The sequence below is a fragment of the Pungitius pungitius genome, chromosome 21 (assembly GCF_949316345.1).
Source record: "Pungitius pungitius chromosome 21, fPunPun2.1, whole genome shotgun sequence".
Taxonomy (NCBI): Eukaryota; Metazoa; Chordata; class Actinopteri; order Perciformes; family Gasterosteidae; genus Pungitius; species Pungitius pungitius.
The window spans coordinates 8771802-8786596 of NC_084920.1; the positions used below are offsets into that span (position 1 = coordinate 8771802).

General features: G+C 48.5%; 1 protein-coding gene across 2 annotated transcripts in view; it reads right to left on the reverse strand.

The window, feature by feature from the left end:
* The window catches only part of fasn (fatty acid synthase), a 31461-nt gene that overhangs the window by 2418 nt on the left and 14248 nt on the right, over nucleotides 1–14795 (reverse strand). The window contains exons 14-41 of one of the 2 annotated variants that reach the window (XM_037464134.2): nucleotides 14555–14758; nucleotides 14195–14310; nucleotides 13912–14087; nucleotides 13641–13832; nucleotides 13476–13556; nucleotides 13135–13320; nucleotides 12773–12952; nucleotides 12346–12549; nucleotides 11892–12208; nucleotides 11405–11806; nucleotides 11149–11313; nucleotides 10894–11006; nucleotides 10552–10706; nucleotides 9828–10031; nucleotides 9578–9728; nucleotides 9302–9480; nucleotides 8980–9099; nucleotides 8760–8882; nucleotides 7632–7855; nucleotides 7338–7539; nucleotides 6605–6756; nucleotides 5923–6014; nucleotides 5451–5845; nucleotides 4840–5031; nucleotides 4539–4763; nucleotides 3659–3870; nucleotides 2187–2285; nucleotides 817–1068 (exon numbers count right to left, since the gene is read on the reverse strand). In XM_037464134.2, the coding sequence (XP_037320031.2) occupies nucleotides 817–1068; nucleotides 2187–2285; nucleotides 3659–3870; nucleotides 4539–4763; nucleotides 4840–5031; nucleotides 5451–5845; nucleotides 5923–6014; nucleotides 6605–6756; nucleotides 7338–7539; nucleotides 7632–7855; nucleotides 8760–8882; nucleotides 8980–9099; nucleotides 9302–9480; nucleotides 9578–9728; nucleotides 9828–10031; nucleotides 10552–10706; nucleotides 10894–11006; nucleotides 11149–11313; nucleotides 11405–11806; nucleotides 11892–12208; nucleotides 12346–12549; nucleotides 12773–12952; nucleotides 13135–13320; nucleotides 13476–13556; nucleotides 13641–13832; nucleotides 13912–14087; nucleotides 14195–14310; nucleotides 14555–14758 (5313 nt within the window). Of the gene's footprint in view, nucleotides 1–816; nucleotides 1069–2186; nucleotides 2286–3658; nucleotides 3871–4538; nucleotides 4767–4839; nucleotides 5032–5450; nucleotides 5846–5922; nucleotides 6015–6604; nucleotides 6757–7337; nucleotides 7540–7631; nucleotides 7856–8759; nucleotides 8883–8979; nucleotides 9100–9301; nucleotides 9481–9577; nucleotides 9729–9827; nucleotides 10032–10551; nucleotides 10707–10893; nucleotides 11007–11148; nucleotides 11314–11404; nucleotides 11807–11891; nucleotides 12209–12345; nucleotides 12550–12772; nucleotides 12953–13134; nucleotides 13321–13475; nucleotides 13557–13640; nucleotides 13833–13911; nucleotides 14088–14194; nucleotides 14311–14554; nucleotides 14759–14795 lie in introns of both variants that reach the window. The other variant, XM_037464133.2, reaches the window with a different exon arrangement.

Below are 14795 nucleotides of genomic sequence, written 5' to 3' on the forward strand. Positions count from 1 at the left end.
CCAGCTCTCAACTGCAAGAAACTCTACCTCTAGGTTTTGCTCCGGGCATCACTTACTTCCTGAAGGAGCTGAATCAGAAATGGAGGATAAGAGCTATCTGTGGGCGCGTAGAGCTCATATCTGACGAGGGACAGTGTGCATTAACCATACACTGTGGTGCCTCAGACCTTATTGATGCCGAATGTCTCAGTTAGAGTTGACTGAGCAGCTAATGTTACCATTACGTAGCAGTGACTGATCCAAACAAGCGTTTTCAATTCAGCATTATTCTGCATCCTGTTGATCCGTTCGATGTGATAAAGATCAGTCCATTTGGGGTTTATACAGCTGTGACGGGACTAGGGTTGCAAAGGGGCGGAAAGTTTCCGGTATATTTCCGGAAAGTTTCCACGGGAATTTTGCCTTTTGTGGCTTTCGGGGTGCATCAAAAAGCAAGAGTAGGGCTATTGGACCACACTACTGCGGGGGGAGGGTGGCGCGGAAGATACAGCTTTTGTCGTTTGATGAAAGAATACATTTCTACTCACAAAATATCAAAAAAGTCAAAAATGTAATTTTTAAAAGTTGTATTAGAAATGTTTGCATGCATGTCTGCTTATGACAAGGTAATTACAGTTAAATTACCGCAGAATTTACAGGTTATTCCCGTGGAAAGTTTCCAACTTTCGATGGGACAGATGCCCACAGTATATCTGGGACACAACGTGTCTCTTTGGACCACGACTAATGTTGCCCACTAAAAGCTACACACTGCACTCAGAGTTTCTTTTAGAGAGACACCAAGCATCCGCGTGTGAGGACTGGAACGGATGTTACCTCGCTGAGCTTGTAGTCAGCTCCCAGGCTCTGTTCGTATTCGCTGCTGGTTTTGGCGCGCAGTAGCGCCACGTTGCCATGCAGTTTGGACCCCGGCACGTAGCCGTCAGCGGCCTTCAGCTTGTAGTAGAAGGTGGTGGCTGCAAAGTGCAGCGAGTCTCGGCTGATGTTCTGGTGGGTGGAGGCAATGAGGTCCACCGCAGCGTTGACCCGGCCCAAGAGGTCGGGCAGCGGGAGAAGCGTTTCCAGGAGCTGCAGGGGGACACGCACACAACGCACATGGTGAGGACCAGACGGCCTAACCGTCCTCTTATGTTCTGGGATGCAGGAGCATTCTTACAGTACAGGTCACATATAAAAATTTATATATATATATATATATATAAAAATAATAATCAGGGCTGTCAATAGATTAAAAATGGCACATTTTGAAACTCATTAATTCCAATAAGACAATTTAAGACAAACTTATAAATTAATGAGTAATCACTTTTGAAAGCGTGTACTTTAGACAGTGTTTTTTTAATTGTAATTTAATTGTACGCTCTTCTTTCTCTAACCCATCTCCTACCGACTTTACCTCTATCGCTCTCGCTTCCCTCTTTCAGCCCTGTCTCCTAACCAAGTTCTTTCCTTAGTAACCTCTGCCGTCCTACTACCTTCCCTCTTGACCCCATTCCATCCCATATTCTATGATCTTTTTCTGCTGACCTTCTTCCGTTCCTCACCTGTCTCATTAACAATGTTATCTGGCTGTTTTCCCAACTCTTTGAAGTTAACCCCACTCCTGAAGTAAGAGTTAACCCACTCCTGAAGTAACCCACCCTCAACCCTTCTGAAGAAAACAACTACAGACCGGTATCTCTTCTTCCCTTTCTGTCCAAAACTATTGAACATGCTATCTTTAACCAACTCTCCTGTCTCCCCGGTAACAACCTCCTTGACCCCAATCAATCAGGCTTCAGGAGATCACCTGGGGGAACATGTTAAACGAGCCACAATAACGGCATCGATTAACGAGTTAACTCATGGCGCTTACAGGAATATAATCATTTGAATCTAGCATAGGACGTCATTCTGCTGATCTGAGCAAATAAATGGAGTCACATTAAATAGCTGCAATTTGAGTCATTTTCATTGTTTGATCAGAATTTCAATAGAAATAAAACTGGGTTGAGTTCACGATCTGAAGCACCATCTCTAGTCATTACAGGTGCAGAGGTCGCTTCATGTTGCCTTGGAGGACATCAGAGTTTAGCTATTGAAGCGATTTGAAGAATACGTGAGGTCATAGGGGAGGCTGCCCCAGCTCATGGTAAATGGTCATGGGCTTTTAAAAGTAGTCAGTGTGGATGTGTGTGTGTGTGTACCTTGTTGTATGCGATGCTTGTGAACTGCTGGATGAAGGCACATAGCGCTTCGGTCTCAGCCTCAGACTCGTTGCCTGGTGTCAGCTTGGCCCGGTAGCTCTGGAAAAACAAATTTGACTTGAGTTCACACTTTGGCTGTCCTAAACAACCCAATGCAATAACATGTGGTTAACATGGCTCCCTAATATTAAACTGACTATGGTGTATGTGAGTATATACACTCACCGGCCACTTTATTAGGTACACCTGTCCAACTGCTCGTTAACACTTAATTTCTAACCAGCCAATCACATGGCGGCAACTCAGTGCATTTAGGCATGTAGACATTGTCAAGACAATCTCCTGCAGTTCAAACCGAGCATCAGTATGGGAAAGAAAGGTGATTTGAGTGACTTTGAACGTGGCATGATTGTTGGTGCCAGAAGGGCTGGTCTGAGTATTTCAGAAACTGCTAATCTACTGGGATTTTCACGCACAACCATCTCTAGGGTTTACAGAGAATGGTCCGAAAAAGAAAAAACATCCAGTGAGCGGCAGTTCTGTGGGCGGAAATGCCTTGTTGATGCCAGAGGTCAGAGGAGAATGGCCAGACTGGTTCGAGCTGATAGAAGGGCAACAGTGACTCAAATAACCACCCGTTACAACCAAGGTGGGCATAAGAGCATCTCTGAACGCACAGTACGTCGAACTTTGAGGCAGATGGGATACAGCAGCAGAAGACCACACCGGGTGCCACTCCTTTCAGCTAAGAACAGGAAACTGAGGCTACAATTTGCACAAGCTCATCGAAATTGGACAATAGAAGATTGGAAAAACGTTGCCTGGTCTGATGAGTCTCGATTTCTGCTGCGACATTCGGATGGTAGGGTCAGAATTTGGCGTCTACAACATGAAAGCATGGATCCATCCTGCCTTGTATCAACGGTTGAGGCTGGTGGTGGTGGTGTGGGGAATATTTTCTTGGCACTCTTTGGGCCCCTTGGTACCAATTGAGCATCGTTGCAACGCCACAGCCTACCTGAGTATTGTTGCTGACCATGTCCATCCCTTTATGACCACAATGTACCCAACTTCTGATGGCTACTTTCAGCAGGATAATGCGCCATGTCATAAAGCTGGAATCATCTCAGACTGATTTCTTGAACATGATTTCTTGAACATGACAATGAGTTCGCTGTACTCAAATGGCCTCCACAATCACCAGATCTCAATCCAATAGAGCATCTTTGGGATGTGGTGGAACGGGAGATTCGCATCATGGATGTGCAGCCGACAAATCTGCGGCAACTGTGTGATGCCATCATGTCAATATGGACCAAACTCCCTGAGGAATGCTTCCAGCACCTTGTTGAATCTATGCCACGAAGAATTGAGGCAGTTCTGAAGGCAAAAGGGGGTCCAACCCGTTACTAGCATGGGGTACCTAATAAAGTGGCCGGTGAGTGAATGTGTGCGTGTGTGCATGCTCTTACCTGTGTGTACGCTGCCACATACGAGTGGGAACCATCAAACAGGAAGAGGTTCTCCACAGTCAGATTCTGTGTCTGCAGCTGAGAGCACATCTCAAACGCCACACATGCACCAAAGGAGTAGCCGGCGATGCGGTAGGGCCCGTCCGGCTGGACCTCCCTGACACAGTGCACGTAGTAGGCTGCCAGGGACTGGATGCTTTCCAGAGGAGCAGCTGCGGATATATGGTTAGTGAGACTAGCCTGTGTACTGGTTGTTGGTGACTGTCCTACACAGTACATTTCGGAGAGTTAAATTGACTGAGATTAAATTTGAACTCTAAACTGATGTTAATATTGTCCCAATCTGGTCAGTGTTAAATCAACACTCAACGAAGTGTAAACAATTTAACTCAGAATAAGTGTGAAAATATAACTGCTCAGTGCTGAATGTCTCAACGTCATTTAGCTGATGCTTTTATCAAAAGCAACACATGTTGCATTTTTAACACATGGAGTTTACATTTTAGCCCAGGGAGCAATTCAGGGTTAGGAGTATTGCTCAGGAACACTTTGAACCCTGGCTTACCCATGTTCCATGTCAAACCAACAACCCTGTGCTCCTCGCACACCCTCACCAATCCATGCACCATATTACATAGTTAAGCCCGATACCAAGAAGTGTGACACTGTACAGTTACATTTCAATCCTATAAAAGAGTTAATTTAACCCTACTAAGTGTTGCAAATGAATCTGATCTTGACACTGGATAATGACAACTCCAAAGAGTTGAATCTTTTTGCAGTGTGATTTCAACTCTGCACTTAAACACATTTGCCTAACCCCGGAAAATTAACTCTAAGGATTATGCTGTGTACATGCGTGTGTTTGCCAAGCCTTTACCCTGGGTGCACTGCAGGCCGTAGCAAGGCACACTCAGCCTGGAGGCGAGAGTCCTGAAGGCGGAGATGGAGCCCTCGATAGGATGGACCAGGAAGAGAGGCCTCTCCCGGCCCTGGACATGGTTGAGTGGCGCCACTGTGGGGCCGCTGGGGTCGACCAACAGGAAGGTCAGATCAGACTCCAGCAACGAGCGGACAGCGTTCCTCTTCGCTGCAGCGCTATGACCTTCTGGAGAGAAAAAGAAGATTATTTTGTCTGTTTAAAAATCAGCTTCCTACACTGAGTCCTCAAGGAATCGCACCGTCCAGTCTGCCTGGCTTGCTGCTGGCCAGCTCGCGCAGCTTGTTGATGGTGACCTGCCGAATGTCCCTCATGGCCATGACGATGTCGTAGTCGCGCTCCAGAGTCTGGCGAACCTCAACACCCATCAGGGAGTCCAGGCCCAGGTCGGCCAAGGAGGAGTCAGCGTTCAGGCTGCTCACGTCCTGCACGCCTGAGAGAGAAGGGCACGGTGAACCTCCTAAAGGACACCAGCCGTAAAGGAGAAGAGAGACTCCCTCCACAAACACACGTGAAGGGATTTATGACACTTCCTGCTGCAGCATCTTCTAAAATAAACACGTCCAACCTTTCAGTTAATTGCTTCAGAGCCTCTTAGACAGCTGCAGCTCAACATGAATATAAGGACTAACAACCTGACTACCCTTTCCTTTCAGAACGCAATAGCGCAGATGTCCTCTGGTGCTTTGTTTTAGATACAACTTGGTGAGTAACCTCACCCAGTACCTGCGGGGCTCAGTAGTTCAAAATGAGATCAAACATACTGACAGATCAGCATTTCGTGGCAGCCAGGACGCCTCCGCGGCTGCATGCGCAGTAGAGCGGAGCAGCAGTCATTGGCTGACAGCTTACCAAGGATGTGGGCTACAGCGTCCACCAGGTCCCTGCGGCTCCCCGCCTCGCTCTTCACCGCCGCCCTCTCTGCCAGAACGAAGCTCGACATCACCGGCCGCTGCTGACAGAGGAAGAGGTCGAGCACCTCCAGGCAGGAAGTGATGCGCTGTGGAAGGGTGCCGCCAATCACTGCGTCGTTGCCCCCCATGGTCTCCAGCACCACGCCCACATCACCAATGGCCCCCCACTGCACCGCAAGTCCAGGTAAGCCATCGTAGCGGCGCTGCTCACACACGCGCTCCATGGCGGAATTGGCGTAACCATAGTTACTCTGGCCAGCGTTGCCACGGCCACAGCTGACTGAGGAGAAGGCCACGAAATGGCCGAGGTCGGGACACAAGTCTCTTGTAGCTCTGTGGGGGAGGACATGAGCATCAGGACCCTACTCAAGTTCCCAGGTTCAAAAGGAAGATCACTGCGCTTGTCTTACTTGTCCAGGTTTATGGTGCCATCATATTTAGGTTTATTTACATCCAGGAAAAGCTGAGGAGTCAGATTCTCCAGCATGCCGTCTTTCAACACCTGATAACGTTGACATAGCAAACAGGCGGAAACGGTTTTGTCAATTTAAATGGATCAATGCTGTAACATACTGGGGGATATTATGGAAGGGGACGTTCACAACATGTGACTATATAAAATAAACCACTTTCCCCTCAGCGGTCTGCTGCCATGCCATCCTGCAGTGGTGCTATGTCAAAGAATGTCTGAACAACACGGGTGTCTATTAAGACATTTAGCTAAAAATCAAATATGCCAAGTTGAGAGGCTTCATGAGAGTTCAATGAAGGATGCACAAATAATGATAAGTTACTGAGATCTGCCTGTCACTGAAGTGGTGCAGCGGCATCGACCCACGATGCTAGCTAGTGTGGCTGAATGTAAAGCCGTTATTTGGGTCTTATTTGGATCAGTGTGAATCTTGGATCTTGACTAAGCTTTAGCAGTGTTGACACACAGATGTTTAGCTGTCAAATGGATGATCACAGCAGTGATCTCTGAGCTACAAGCTAACAAGGAGAGGTTTCAGATGTATTTTCTACATTTTCCAAAAACAAAAGCTTCATGATTTCAGACTTTTAATGCCCGATTGGGAATTTATGATGCATTACCATGGCGAGGTGGAAGACACCGCCCACTGGGCCCAGTGAGCTGGCCTCAGTGATGAGTCGCTGTGTTCCTTCCAGCGTGCTGACATCATTGGTCGACACCAGCACCTCCACATCTCGACTCTGCCATTCACGCACTCGCTTCGCCTGGTAACCTGGCAACAATTACAAAGTACAACCTGTAGAGTCTGCAGCACAAAGAGTCACATTGTTAGGATCGTGGATCGGCCATGGTTCTACAGCAAAGTTTCTGATTGCATAATCCCATATTCAAAGATGTGATTCCAATCACACATACACAGGAGGCGATTAGCTCTTCTGTGACAGGCAACTGAACTCTCAGCAGGGTAAAAGACACTGTAGTTGGATGCTGGTGGTGCTGTGTATGAGGCCAATGGATACCAGATGGTAAAGGTGGAGCTGAGGATAACCAATGAAGTGTGTGTGTTGGCCAGAACTTCAAAGAGATCACTTAGCATCTACTCCTCCTTCTCCTACACTGTCCAAAGGGGACCTAATGTCTTTAGTTTCTCTTTGAATACAATTAGAAATGTGACTATTATGTCTCCAAAGCTTTAATTAATAAATGAATAAATTTGTCAGTCTGAGCATCTTGTCCCGAGCCTTTTCAGATAAAGCAATAGGGTTAATGCCTCCACCCAATGTGGAAAAGCACAACCCACACCACAGAGTTCACAACACATTGTCACCTGGTGACCAGGCAGCTGCTTCTTACCGTTCTTGATGCCGGACCTGGAGGTGAGCACTAGTTTGCGCGCTCCTCTCTCCGTCAGCCATTGGGCAAGCTCCAGGCCAAAGCCCCCCAGTCCACCGGTGATGATATAGGCGTGGGAGGGGGGGCAGAAGGTGCGGCAGATTGCCAGAAAAGACTTTGTGGGAGCAGTTTGGGCTGAGGAGCCGCTCTCCTCGTGACAAACCTGTGAGGAGAGAGATGCATGCTGTAGTCACACGATTCATAGATTTATTATCACCAGGCCTTTCAATGAATGCGTTACTAACTGATACTGACCTGCAGGAGAACCTTTCCAATGTGTTTGCCCTGAGCCATGTATCGGAACGCTTCCTCCACTTGGTCCCTCTCAAACACTGTGGTCTTTAGAGGCTGGACTACACCTCCCAAAATGCCTTCCTTCAACAGCTGGGACACTTCCTCCCACTCCTGGTTGCCCTCCTCAAAGAGAGCATCCAGCAAGATGCCATGGAATGCCACGTTCTTCAGGAACAGCGCCATGCCTGCACAGATCACAGACAAATCACAGCTGGAACATGAGCTGTCGTTGGCATCTGTTGCCGTGGTAATGCGCATCCTTGCAATGCAACGCTTTTCCTCCGCTCATAACAGGAGATACCGTCTGGCTCGCACTGGGATCTGACGGGCCCTGACGCCCTGCTGGTTATGCTAGTAATCGTGCTAATGTTGAACACAGTAACACACCCATCACACACCCATCGTTTGGGGGGTTTGTTACATCCATATGCTCAGGTGTTAGCAACTAATTATAGTGCAGTAACGTTTGCCACTTCATAGCAGTATAATCTTAAAACTTAAAGGTTTCATGTCAAACAAAATGTGTATATTAGACAACGATAGTAAGTTGATACAAACTGCAGTTTTAAACGAGGATTTCTTTTTTATTAAAAGAGCTAAGAATATCCAAACCTACTTGGCCCTATGTTTACAAAGTAATTGCCCCCTAACCCAATAACTGGTTGTACCCCCTTTGCCGTCAAGTGTCTGATGGAGGACGTTTGGCCCAATGGTCTCTTCAGAATTGTTTTAATCCAGCCACATTGGATGGTTTTAGAGCATAAACGGTCATGAAATGGCAGTTTCTCTTTCACATAGGGCCAGGTGGGTTTTATAATTTTTCCCTTAATAAATAAATTAATCATTTACTTTGGTTATCTTTGTCCAATATATAACATGTTAGATGATTTGAAAAAGTGAAAAATATACAAAATACAATAAGATAATAAGAAACCAGAAACCATTCTACTATTCCGGATCTTATCAATAAAAACACAAGGGAGATTTCTCCTGGTTTCGAGAGGAACGTGTGGTCGCTCCCTTTTATATATTTGGAGGTCTTGTTTCACAAATGAAAGTAAGGGACACTGTGTGTGAGGTCCTACTGACCCAGAGGGGAGTTGTTGGACAAGTCAAATTTGCCGATCTCCAGGAATCGTCCGTGTCTGGCCAGGCAGCGAATGCTAGCATGTAGCTTCTCCTCGGCCAGAGAGTTCAGCACCACATCCACACCTGAAATACACACAGATCGGGTCACTGCTTGTCCTGCAAACAAAAACACATTGGTGCCTTTCATATCTGTAGCATTGTGAAGCATGCTTTGTCTGACCTTTGCCCTGTGTGTGGAGCAGGATGTGCTGTTCAAAAGACGAGTCTCTCGAGTTAGCGAAGGACTCTGCTGAGAGCCGAGGGAACCTTTCCTGGAGGTAAGCCCGCTTCTCCACTGAGCCTTGGGAGGGAATATCAAAGGTCATCAGATCCGGTCTTAGTCATGTCTATGAGTTCACTTAGTCTCACAAGTATTAGAGTGACTTACACGTCATAATTACAGCAAAATAAGAACATACGTCAACATTTAAGTTGGAGAAGAAACAGTGATGGACTTTAAGTAACATGTATATAATAAGTGAGATGGGAGTGCTCATACACACCAACAGTGGTGAAGACTTTACAGTCCTTGCTGAGTGCTATGGCGATGGCAGCCTGGCCGACACCCCCCGACCCTGAGTGGATGAGAACAGTCTCTCCGGGGCGGAGCCTGCCACGCACCACCAGTGAGTAGTAAGCCGTGGCGTAGACCACCGGGACCGAGGCTGCCTGCTCGAGGGTCCTACACACACACACACAGGAGGAAAGCATCCTTCAGCTGCAGGGAGAGCCTCCCCCAATGAAGAACGTAACAGCATATTGAACCATGCGGCACTGACCAGCTGGAGGGAACGGCCCATAGGAAGCGTTTGTCAGCATCAACACTCGTAGCCAGGCCTCTGGCAGGCAGCAGCCCCATCACACGCTGACCCATGGGGTCACGGCCGGAAAACTCCATACCCAACATGCACTGCTGCAGAGCTAGGTCCCCTAAACGCGCATGATATGCAGGACAGAAAAGCAGTGTGGCCGCTATTATTTCTGTGTACTCTAGTGCTCGACTTGCTGCTGCAGGTCCTCCACACGCACCTGGAATGGCATCTGGGGGCAGTTTGCCGGTGGCCAGCATCACATCCCGGAAGTTGAGTGAGCTGTAGTAGACGCGGCACAGTTGCACATTGGGGTTGCTGGTCACAAAGTGGCGCAGCGGGGAGGCGATCCAGCGGAGAGATGAGAGGTCACCTCTAGTCAACACGTTGACGTAAGCCTGCTCAGTCAGTTCTTCATTCAAATCTGAGGAGCACAACAGAGACGAATATTCATCAGAGTCATGAGCAAAGATCAACGGTTCTAAGAGGAAGTAAAACGCATTCAGCTCCTCCGTTTTAATCATTTGAGCATTTAGACACAGTCCCTGTTTATGCTGCGCAGGCCATCTGCAGCCACAGCTGAGCAATGCTGTGTAAACAGTTGGAAGAAGAGAAAACCTGTCTATTTTAAAACATGTCTACTTTTGCCCCACAAACACTAATAAGATAGCGCTTGGTTCACCAAACTCGTTCCCGTCCAAGATGAAACCTCATATAGCAACAGTACACAGATGCTAGTGGATTTACTTTATTGATTTTAATTAGGGATTCCTTGCTTGTCTTGTTGATGCCCCGCCTTCTACAGAAAACCAAGTCTACCTGGGTACAAATGAAGTAATCCAACCTCACTCATTTCATGTTTTTAAGGCCACCACTGTTTTACACATCCGTCATCTGACCAGCAGATACAACTATGACAGAATCAGAATGAGGGAGTAAGGTACCTTGAGTGATGAGCTGATGCCTGAAGACGCCCCAGCGCCCATCCCTGAACACATTCATGACCAGGTCCCCGTCCAGCACAGACTGCATGGACACATGGGCCGGCTGGAGGATCGGTGCTGATGAACCCGCGTTCAGATTCGACACAAATGCACAGCTGTTGACATGAAGAGCACACAGAGAACAGAATACATTACATTGATAAATATATGAGATAACACTGGTGTACAAAAGGCTCACTAGGTGTGGCAACAAAGTAAAACCAAGACTGGCTTGACATTCTACATGAGCTCTTCTGTGGCACAGTGGTGGCTGTGTGTTTGGTGGTAGAGGATGTGTCCTACTGTATTCGGTTGCCACCTGGCTCCTGCCGTAGACAATTGACCATTCCCACAATGCCGCAGTGGGATTTAGAAGCAGTCAACCACACTGGACTGTCAGACTCTGCCATCTTCTCCTGCAGCACAGAACCACACAAGAAGACAGTTATGACCAAGCCTCAGGGATGTCTTCGTTACAACAGGTTTCTGACTGAATAAAGGAACAGATTCCGGATCCTGTTGGAGAAAGCCAGAGGAACACAGAAGGTTGGAACCCACCTTGAGCGTTTCCACCCACTGGTAGTCGCTGCCATCCACAGGAAGGAAAGCAGGCCGCTTGCTTGATGACCTGCAGCGGCACAGAAAGAGAGCGGAGCCATAGAAGGACTTCCTGACAGCCACCAGGTTGAGGGAGGCTTCGGAGAACACCTTCTCCCACTCAGCCTGGGAAGTGGAGGGGGGGGTCATATCAGCACAACATCTTGAGTTTAAAGGGTAACAATCATCCGGGGATTTGGACGCAGTTGCCACCGACCTGTGTGAGCAATCCTCGCTGGTTGCTGCTCTGAGTGGTGTTCGAGAGGAAAGCAACGGTTTCCCCCAGAGTCTCTCCCCTGAGCAGCGTGTGCAGGAGAACAAAGCCCCCTGTTTTGGCTCCAGAAGCCAGATGGTCCATCAAGAGCCTGGGGTCCGTCCTTAGAGGGCCCCAGGCGTGGTTACACACCACAAGGTCTGCCCCCTCCACCACACCTCCAGGAGCCGGGCCCGTCATGGGGTCCCACTGAGCTGATGAGATGGCCAACTGTTCCAGGGTGGCCTGGTGAGGGGTCAGAAGGTCCAGGTTGGTCGCCGTGGCGGTGTAGTCCACACGCAGCATGGGCTGGATGTTTAGGAGCGCTACCATGCGGGAAAAGAGCTGGCCCTCATTGGAGAGAGCCTGGTAGTGGTCACAGAAGGGAAGGAGGTTGAAGACTAGATGTTCTGGGACTCATCATTGGATAAAATCTGGTTTTCAGTCTTACCTCCAGGATTTTGATCTTGCCAGGTGTGCTGTTTTCTAAGGTGGTGTCCAGGCAGTGTCTCAAGGCCGGGCTGTCCAGCAGGCCCTGCAGCAGGCCGTCCTGCAGCAGACACGCCCTCTCCTTCTCAACAGTCTGTTCCAGCTCGGATTGGAGGTTTCCGTTCAGCTCCAGGCCGCACAGCAGGGCCAGCAGGCGCACCAGGCCGGGCTGCGAGGGCTCAGAGCTGGGGAGCGGGTCGTCTGACTCCCCCTGTAGTCCAGGGATGGACAGCTTGACCCCGCGGGAAGCAAACTTTTTCTGCAGTCGTTTGGTCAAACCTGGACGGAGAGAGTTGGACAAACATCTGATTAAATGTCAAAATGATACACACTTCATTTCTAAACAAAAATGCAATAAATGCTTCAAATAATATTGAAAAAAAGCTTTAAAGCGATGAACAGCTAAACTGTTGTACCTTTACAGAGCCTCAGCTGCTCTGCAAGGTTCCCATCGTCTGTCAGGCACTCAGTGTCCACATAGGGAACAAACACAAACTCCTCCAGGGTGGGGGGGCTCTGCTGCTGCTGTCGACGGGGGGCCACAGTGGCATGAAGACCGCAGATCTGGACTCCCCCAGCAACAATGCTGTCGAGGCAGCGGTTTACGTGCACATCCATAGCTAGGGAACGACAGAAAAGCGGTGAGGAGAAGTCACTACGCCCTGCTGACTGCTCGTTACAGTCTTATCCCAAAATGGATAAAATTCATTTTGGGATAAGGCTGTAACATGAAGTGAATATGCACACACACATAGATAAATATTACACACAGTCAAGTTTTGACAATACATTCAATTGAATATAGACACATGTGTGTCACTGTAGTCGGGGCAAAACACACACCTTGCTTTCCATCAGCGTGCTGGCAGACCTTCTCCAGGTGAACAGCTGGATCAACGCACACCGAGCGGATCCTGGTAGGGAGACGCAGACTACGACCCGACAGCCCAACCACAATCATCTGCAGCATGGTGTCCAGAAAGGTCACCCAGTTTCCTGACCACTGCAGTTTGCCGAAGTCTCCTGGAATACATAGTAGTGACAATATGAACACAGTGCAGTGTTAAAGTATCGGCTTGATTTCTGCCTTCTGCTTAGTCTATGTATCAATTATCTAACAATGAAACAATGTCCATACACACTACCAAAGACTCATTTAATGAGAAAACGTGTCCAAACCTTTGACGGCTACTGTACGTACATACCTGCATTGTTGGACTCCAGGATGCCTTGGAAGGTCTTTCCATAGTCGTAGCCGCGCAGTCGCAGCTCTTTGTAGATATCGTGCGTTGTGAGTTTCATTTTGGGATCATCGTCGCTGTCGGCAGCTTTCTGACTTATCTGACTGTGGAAGGAATCAAGGCCTGCGTCCTCCAGGATGCTCACCTTACCTGAAGAACACAGGTGGAACAGGGCCCGAAGGCAGAGACTGGTAAGAGTGGGGGTTGCTGCCTTTTCCACAGTGGGAATGCAAACAGACACTAGCTGCAGCTGGGAGGCTCCATGGAAGCCTTGGAATGGGACCCAAAACAACATAACTACTCACCACTGACAGACAGGTTTCCATTCTCTGAAACCTCAAACCTGTTGGTGGCGGGCATGAGGTGCACCTTTAACTGGACAGAGCCTGAGAACAGACAGAGAGGCAGTCATCAGAGAGACCATCAGATAACACCCCCTTGTCCCCACAGCCCTGCTGCCCGGCTCTCACCGCTCTTTGGCAGGATGGTAGCCCTGTGGATGGTGACGTCCTCAAAGGCTATGGGAGTGCTGTCCATGACGACCCCCAGACTTCTCACCAAGGTACGCCAGGCCAGTACCAGGTAACCCGTTGCTGGATACAGGACACGCCCATCGATGCAGTGTCCAATCAGGTAGTAGTCTGGAGACTCTGGGTTAATGTCTGTTGGACAGATGAAAAAAGTGTTAATGAGAGATGATGGGACAATAACTTCTGTCTACTCCCAATGTCCTTTCCTTACCGATGTTATAGACTGTCGCTGAATTGGATCCCGCTGAGCCACAGGCAAAATCCTCTGCTTTGGGGACATCCCAGGTTTGCGCATGGTCCCACTGCACCAAGGGGGAGATCAGAGGAGTACCGACCGGCACTGGGTACTTCACCCCTGGGCAGAGGACGTTGCAATCCATGCCGATGCTAAAGAGGTGCATCAAAATAGACAAATGTAATCTCTCTGCAAGTGCTTCCAGGAGCCAAAATCCACACAGAGCTCCACCTTCATACAGAGGGAGGCATTTACTGACCCGCTCATGTAGACTTTGCCAATGTTTGACAGGAAGAACTCAAGGTTGTTGGTGTGGCCCCTCTTCATCAAAGGCAGGATGGAGCAGGTATGTTTCAAGCTACGCTTCAGGATGGCCTGTGCAGAAATTGGTTAAGGAAAAATTGAGGAGATGCAGGATCTGCTGTGAGGTTTCTTAACTTCAGGAATGACTCCCATTTCTGCTAATTGTCTTTCCTAAATGCTCAGACTTTAACAATCTTAATACATACAACTTTCCTTTCTTTCAATCATTTCATGTTAAGTCTCCATACAGCACGCTCAAACATAAACAATAAATACAGAGAAGTAAAGAAGGAACAGAGCCTTTGTGTTGGTGTACCTGCAGCAGAGCATGAGGAGCGATTTCCAGCACCACAGCGTTGTCAGGCACAAGGCCGAGGCCCTCGTGGAACAGCACGGGGCTCACCAGGTTGTTGACGTGGTAGTCGGCAGAGCTGTACTGAGCCAAGGGAGAGTCCCATTGGGACTGAGGGATGCTGGTGCTCATCCAGCGGGGGGAACGCAGGCGGGGCTCCTTGATCACCTGCAAACATGATATCAGTCATCAAACCACTATGAGG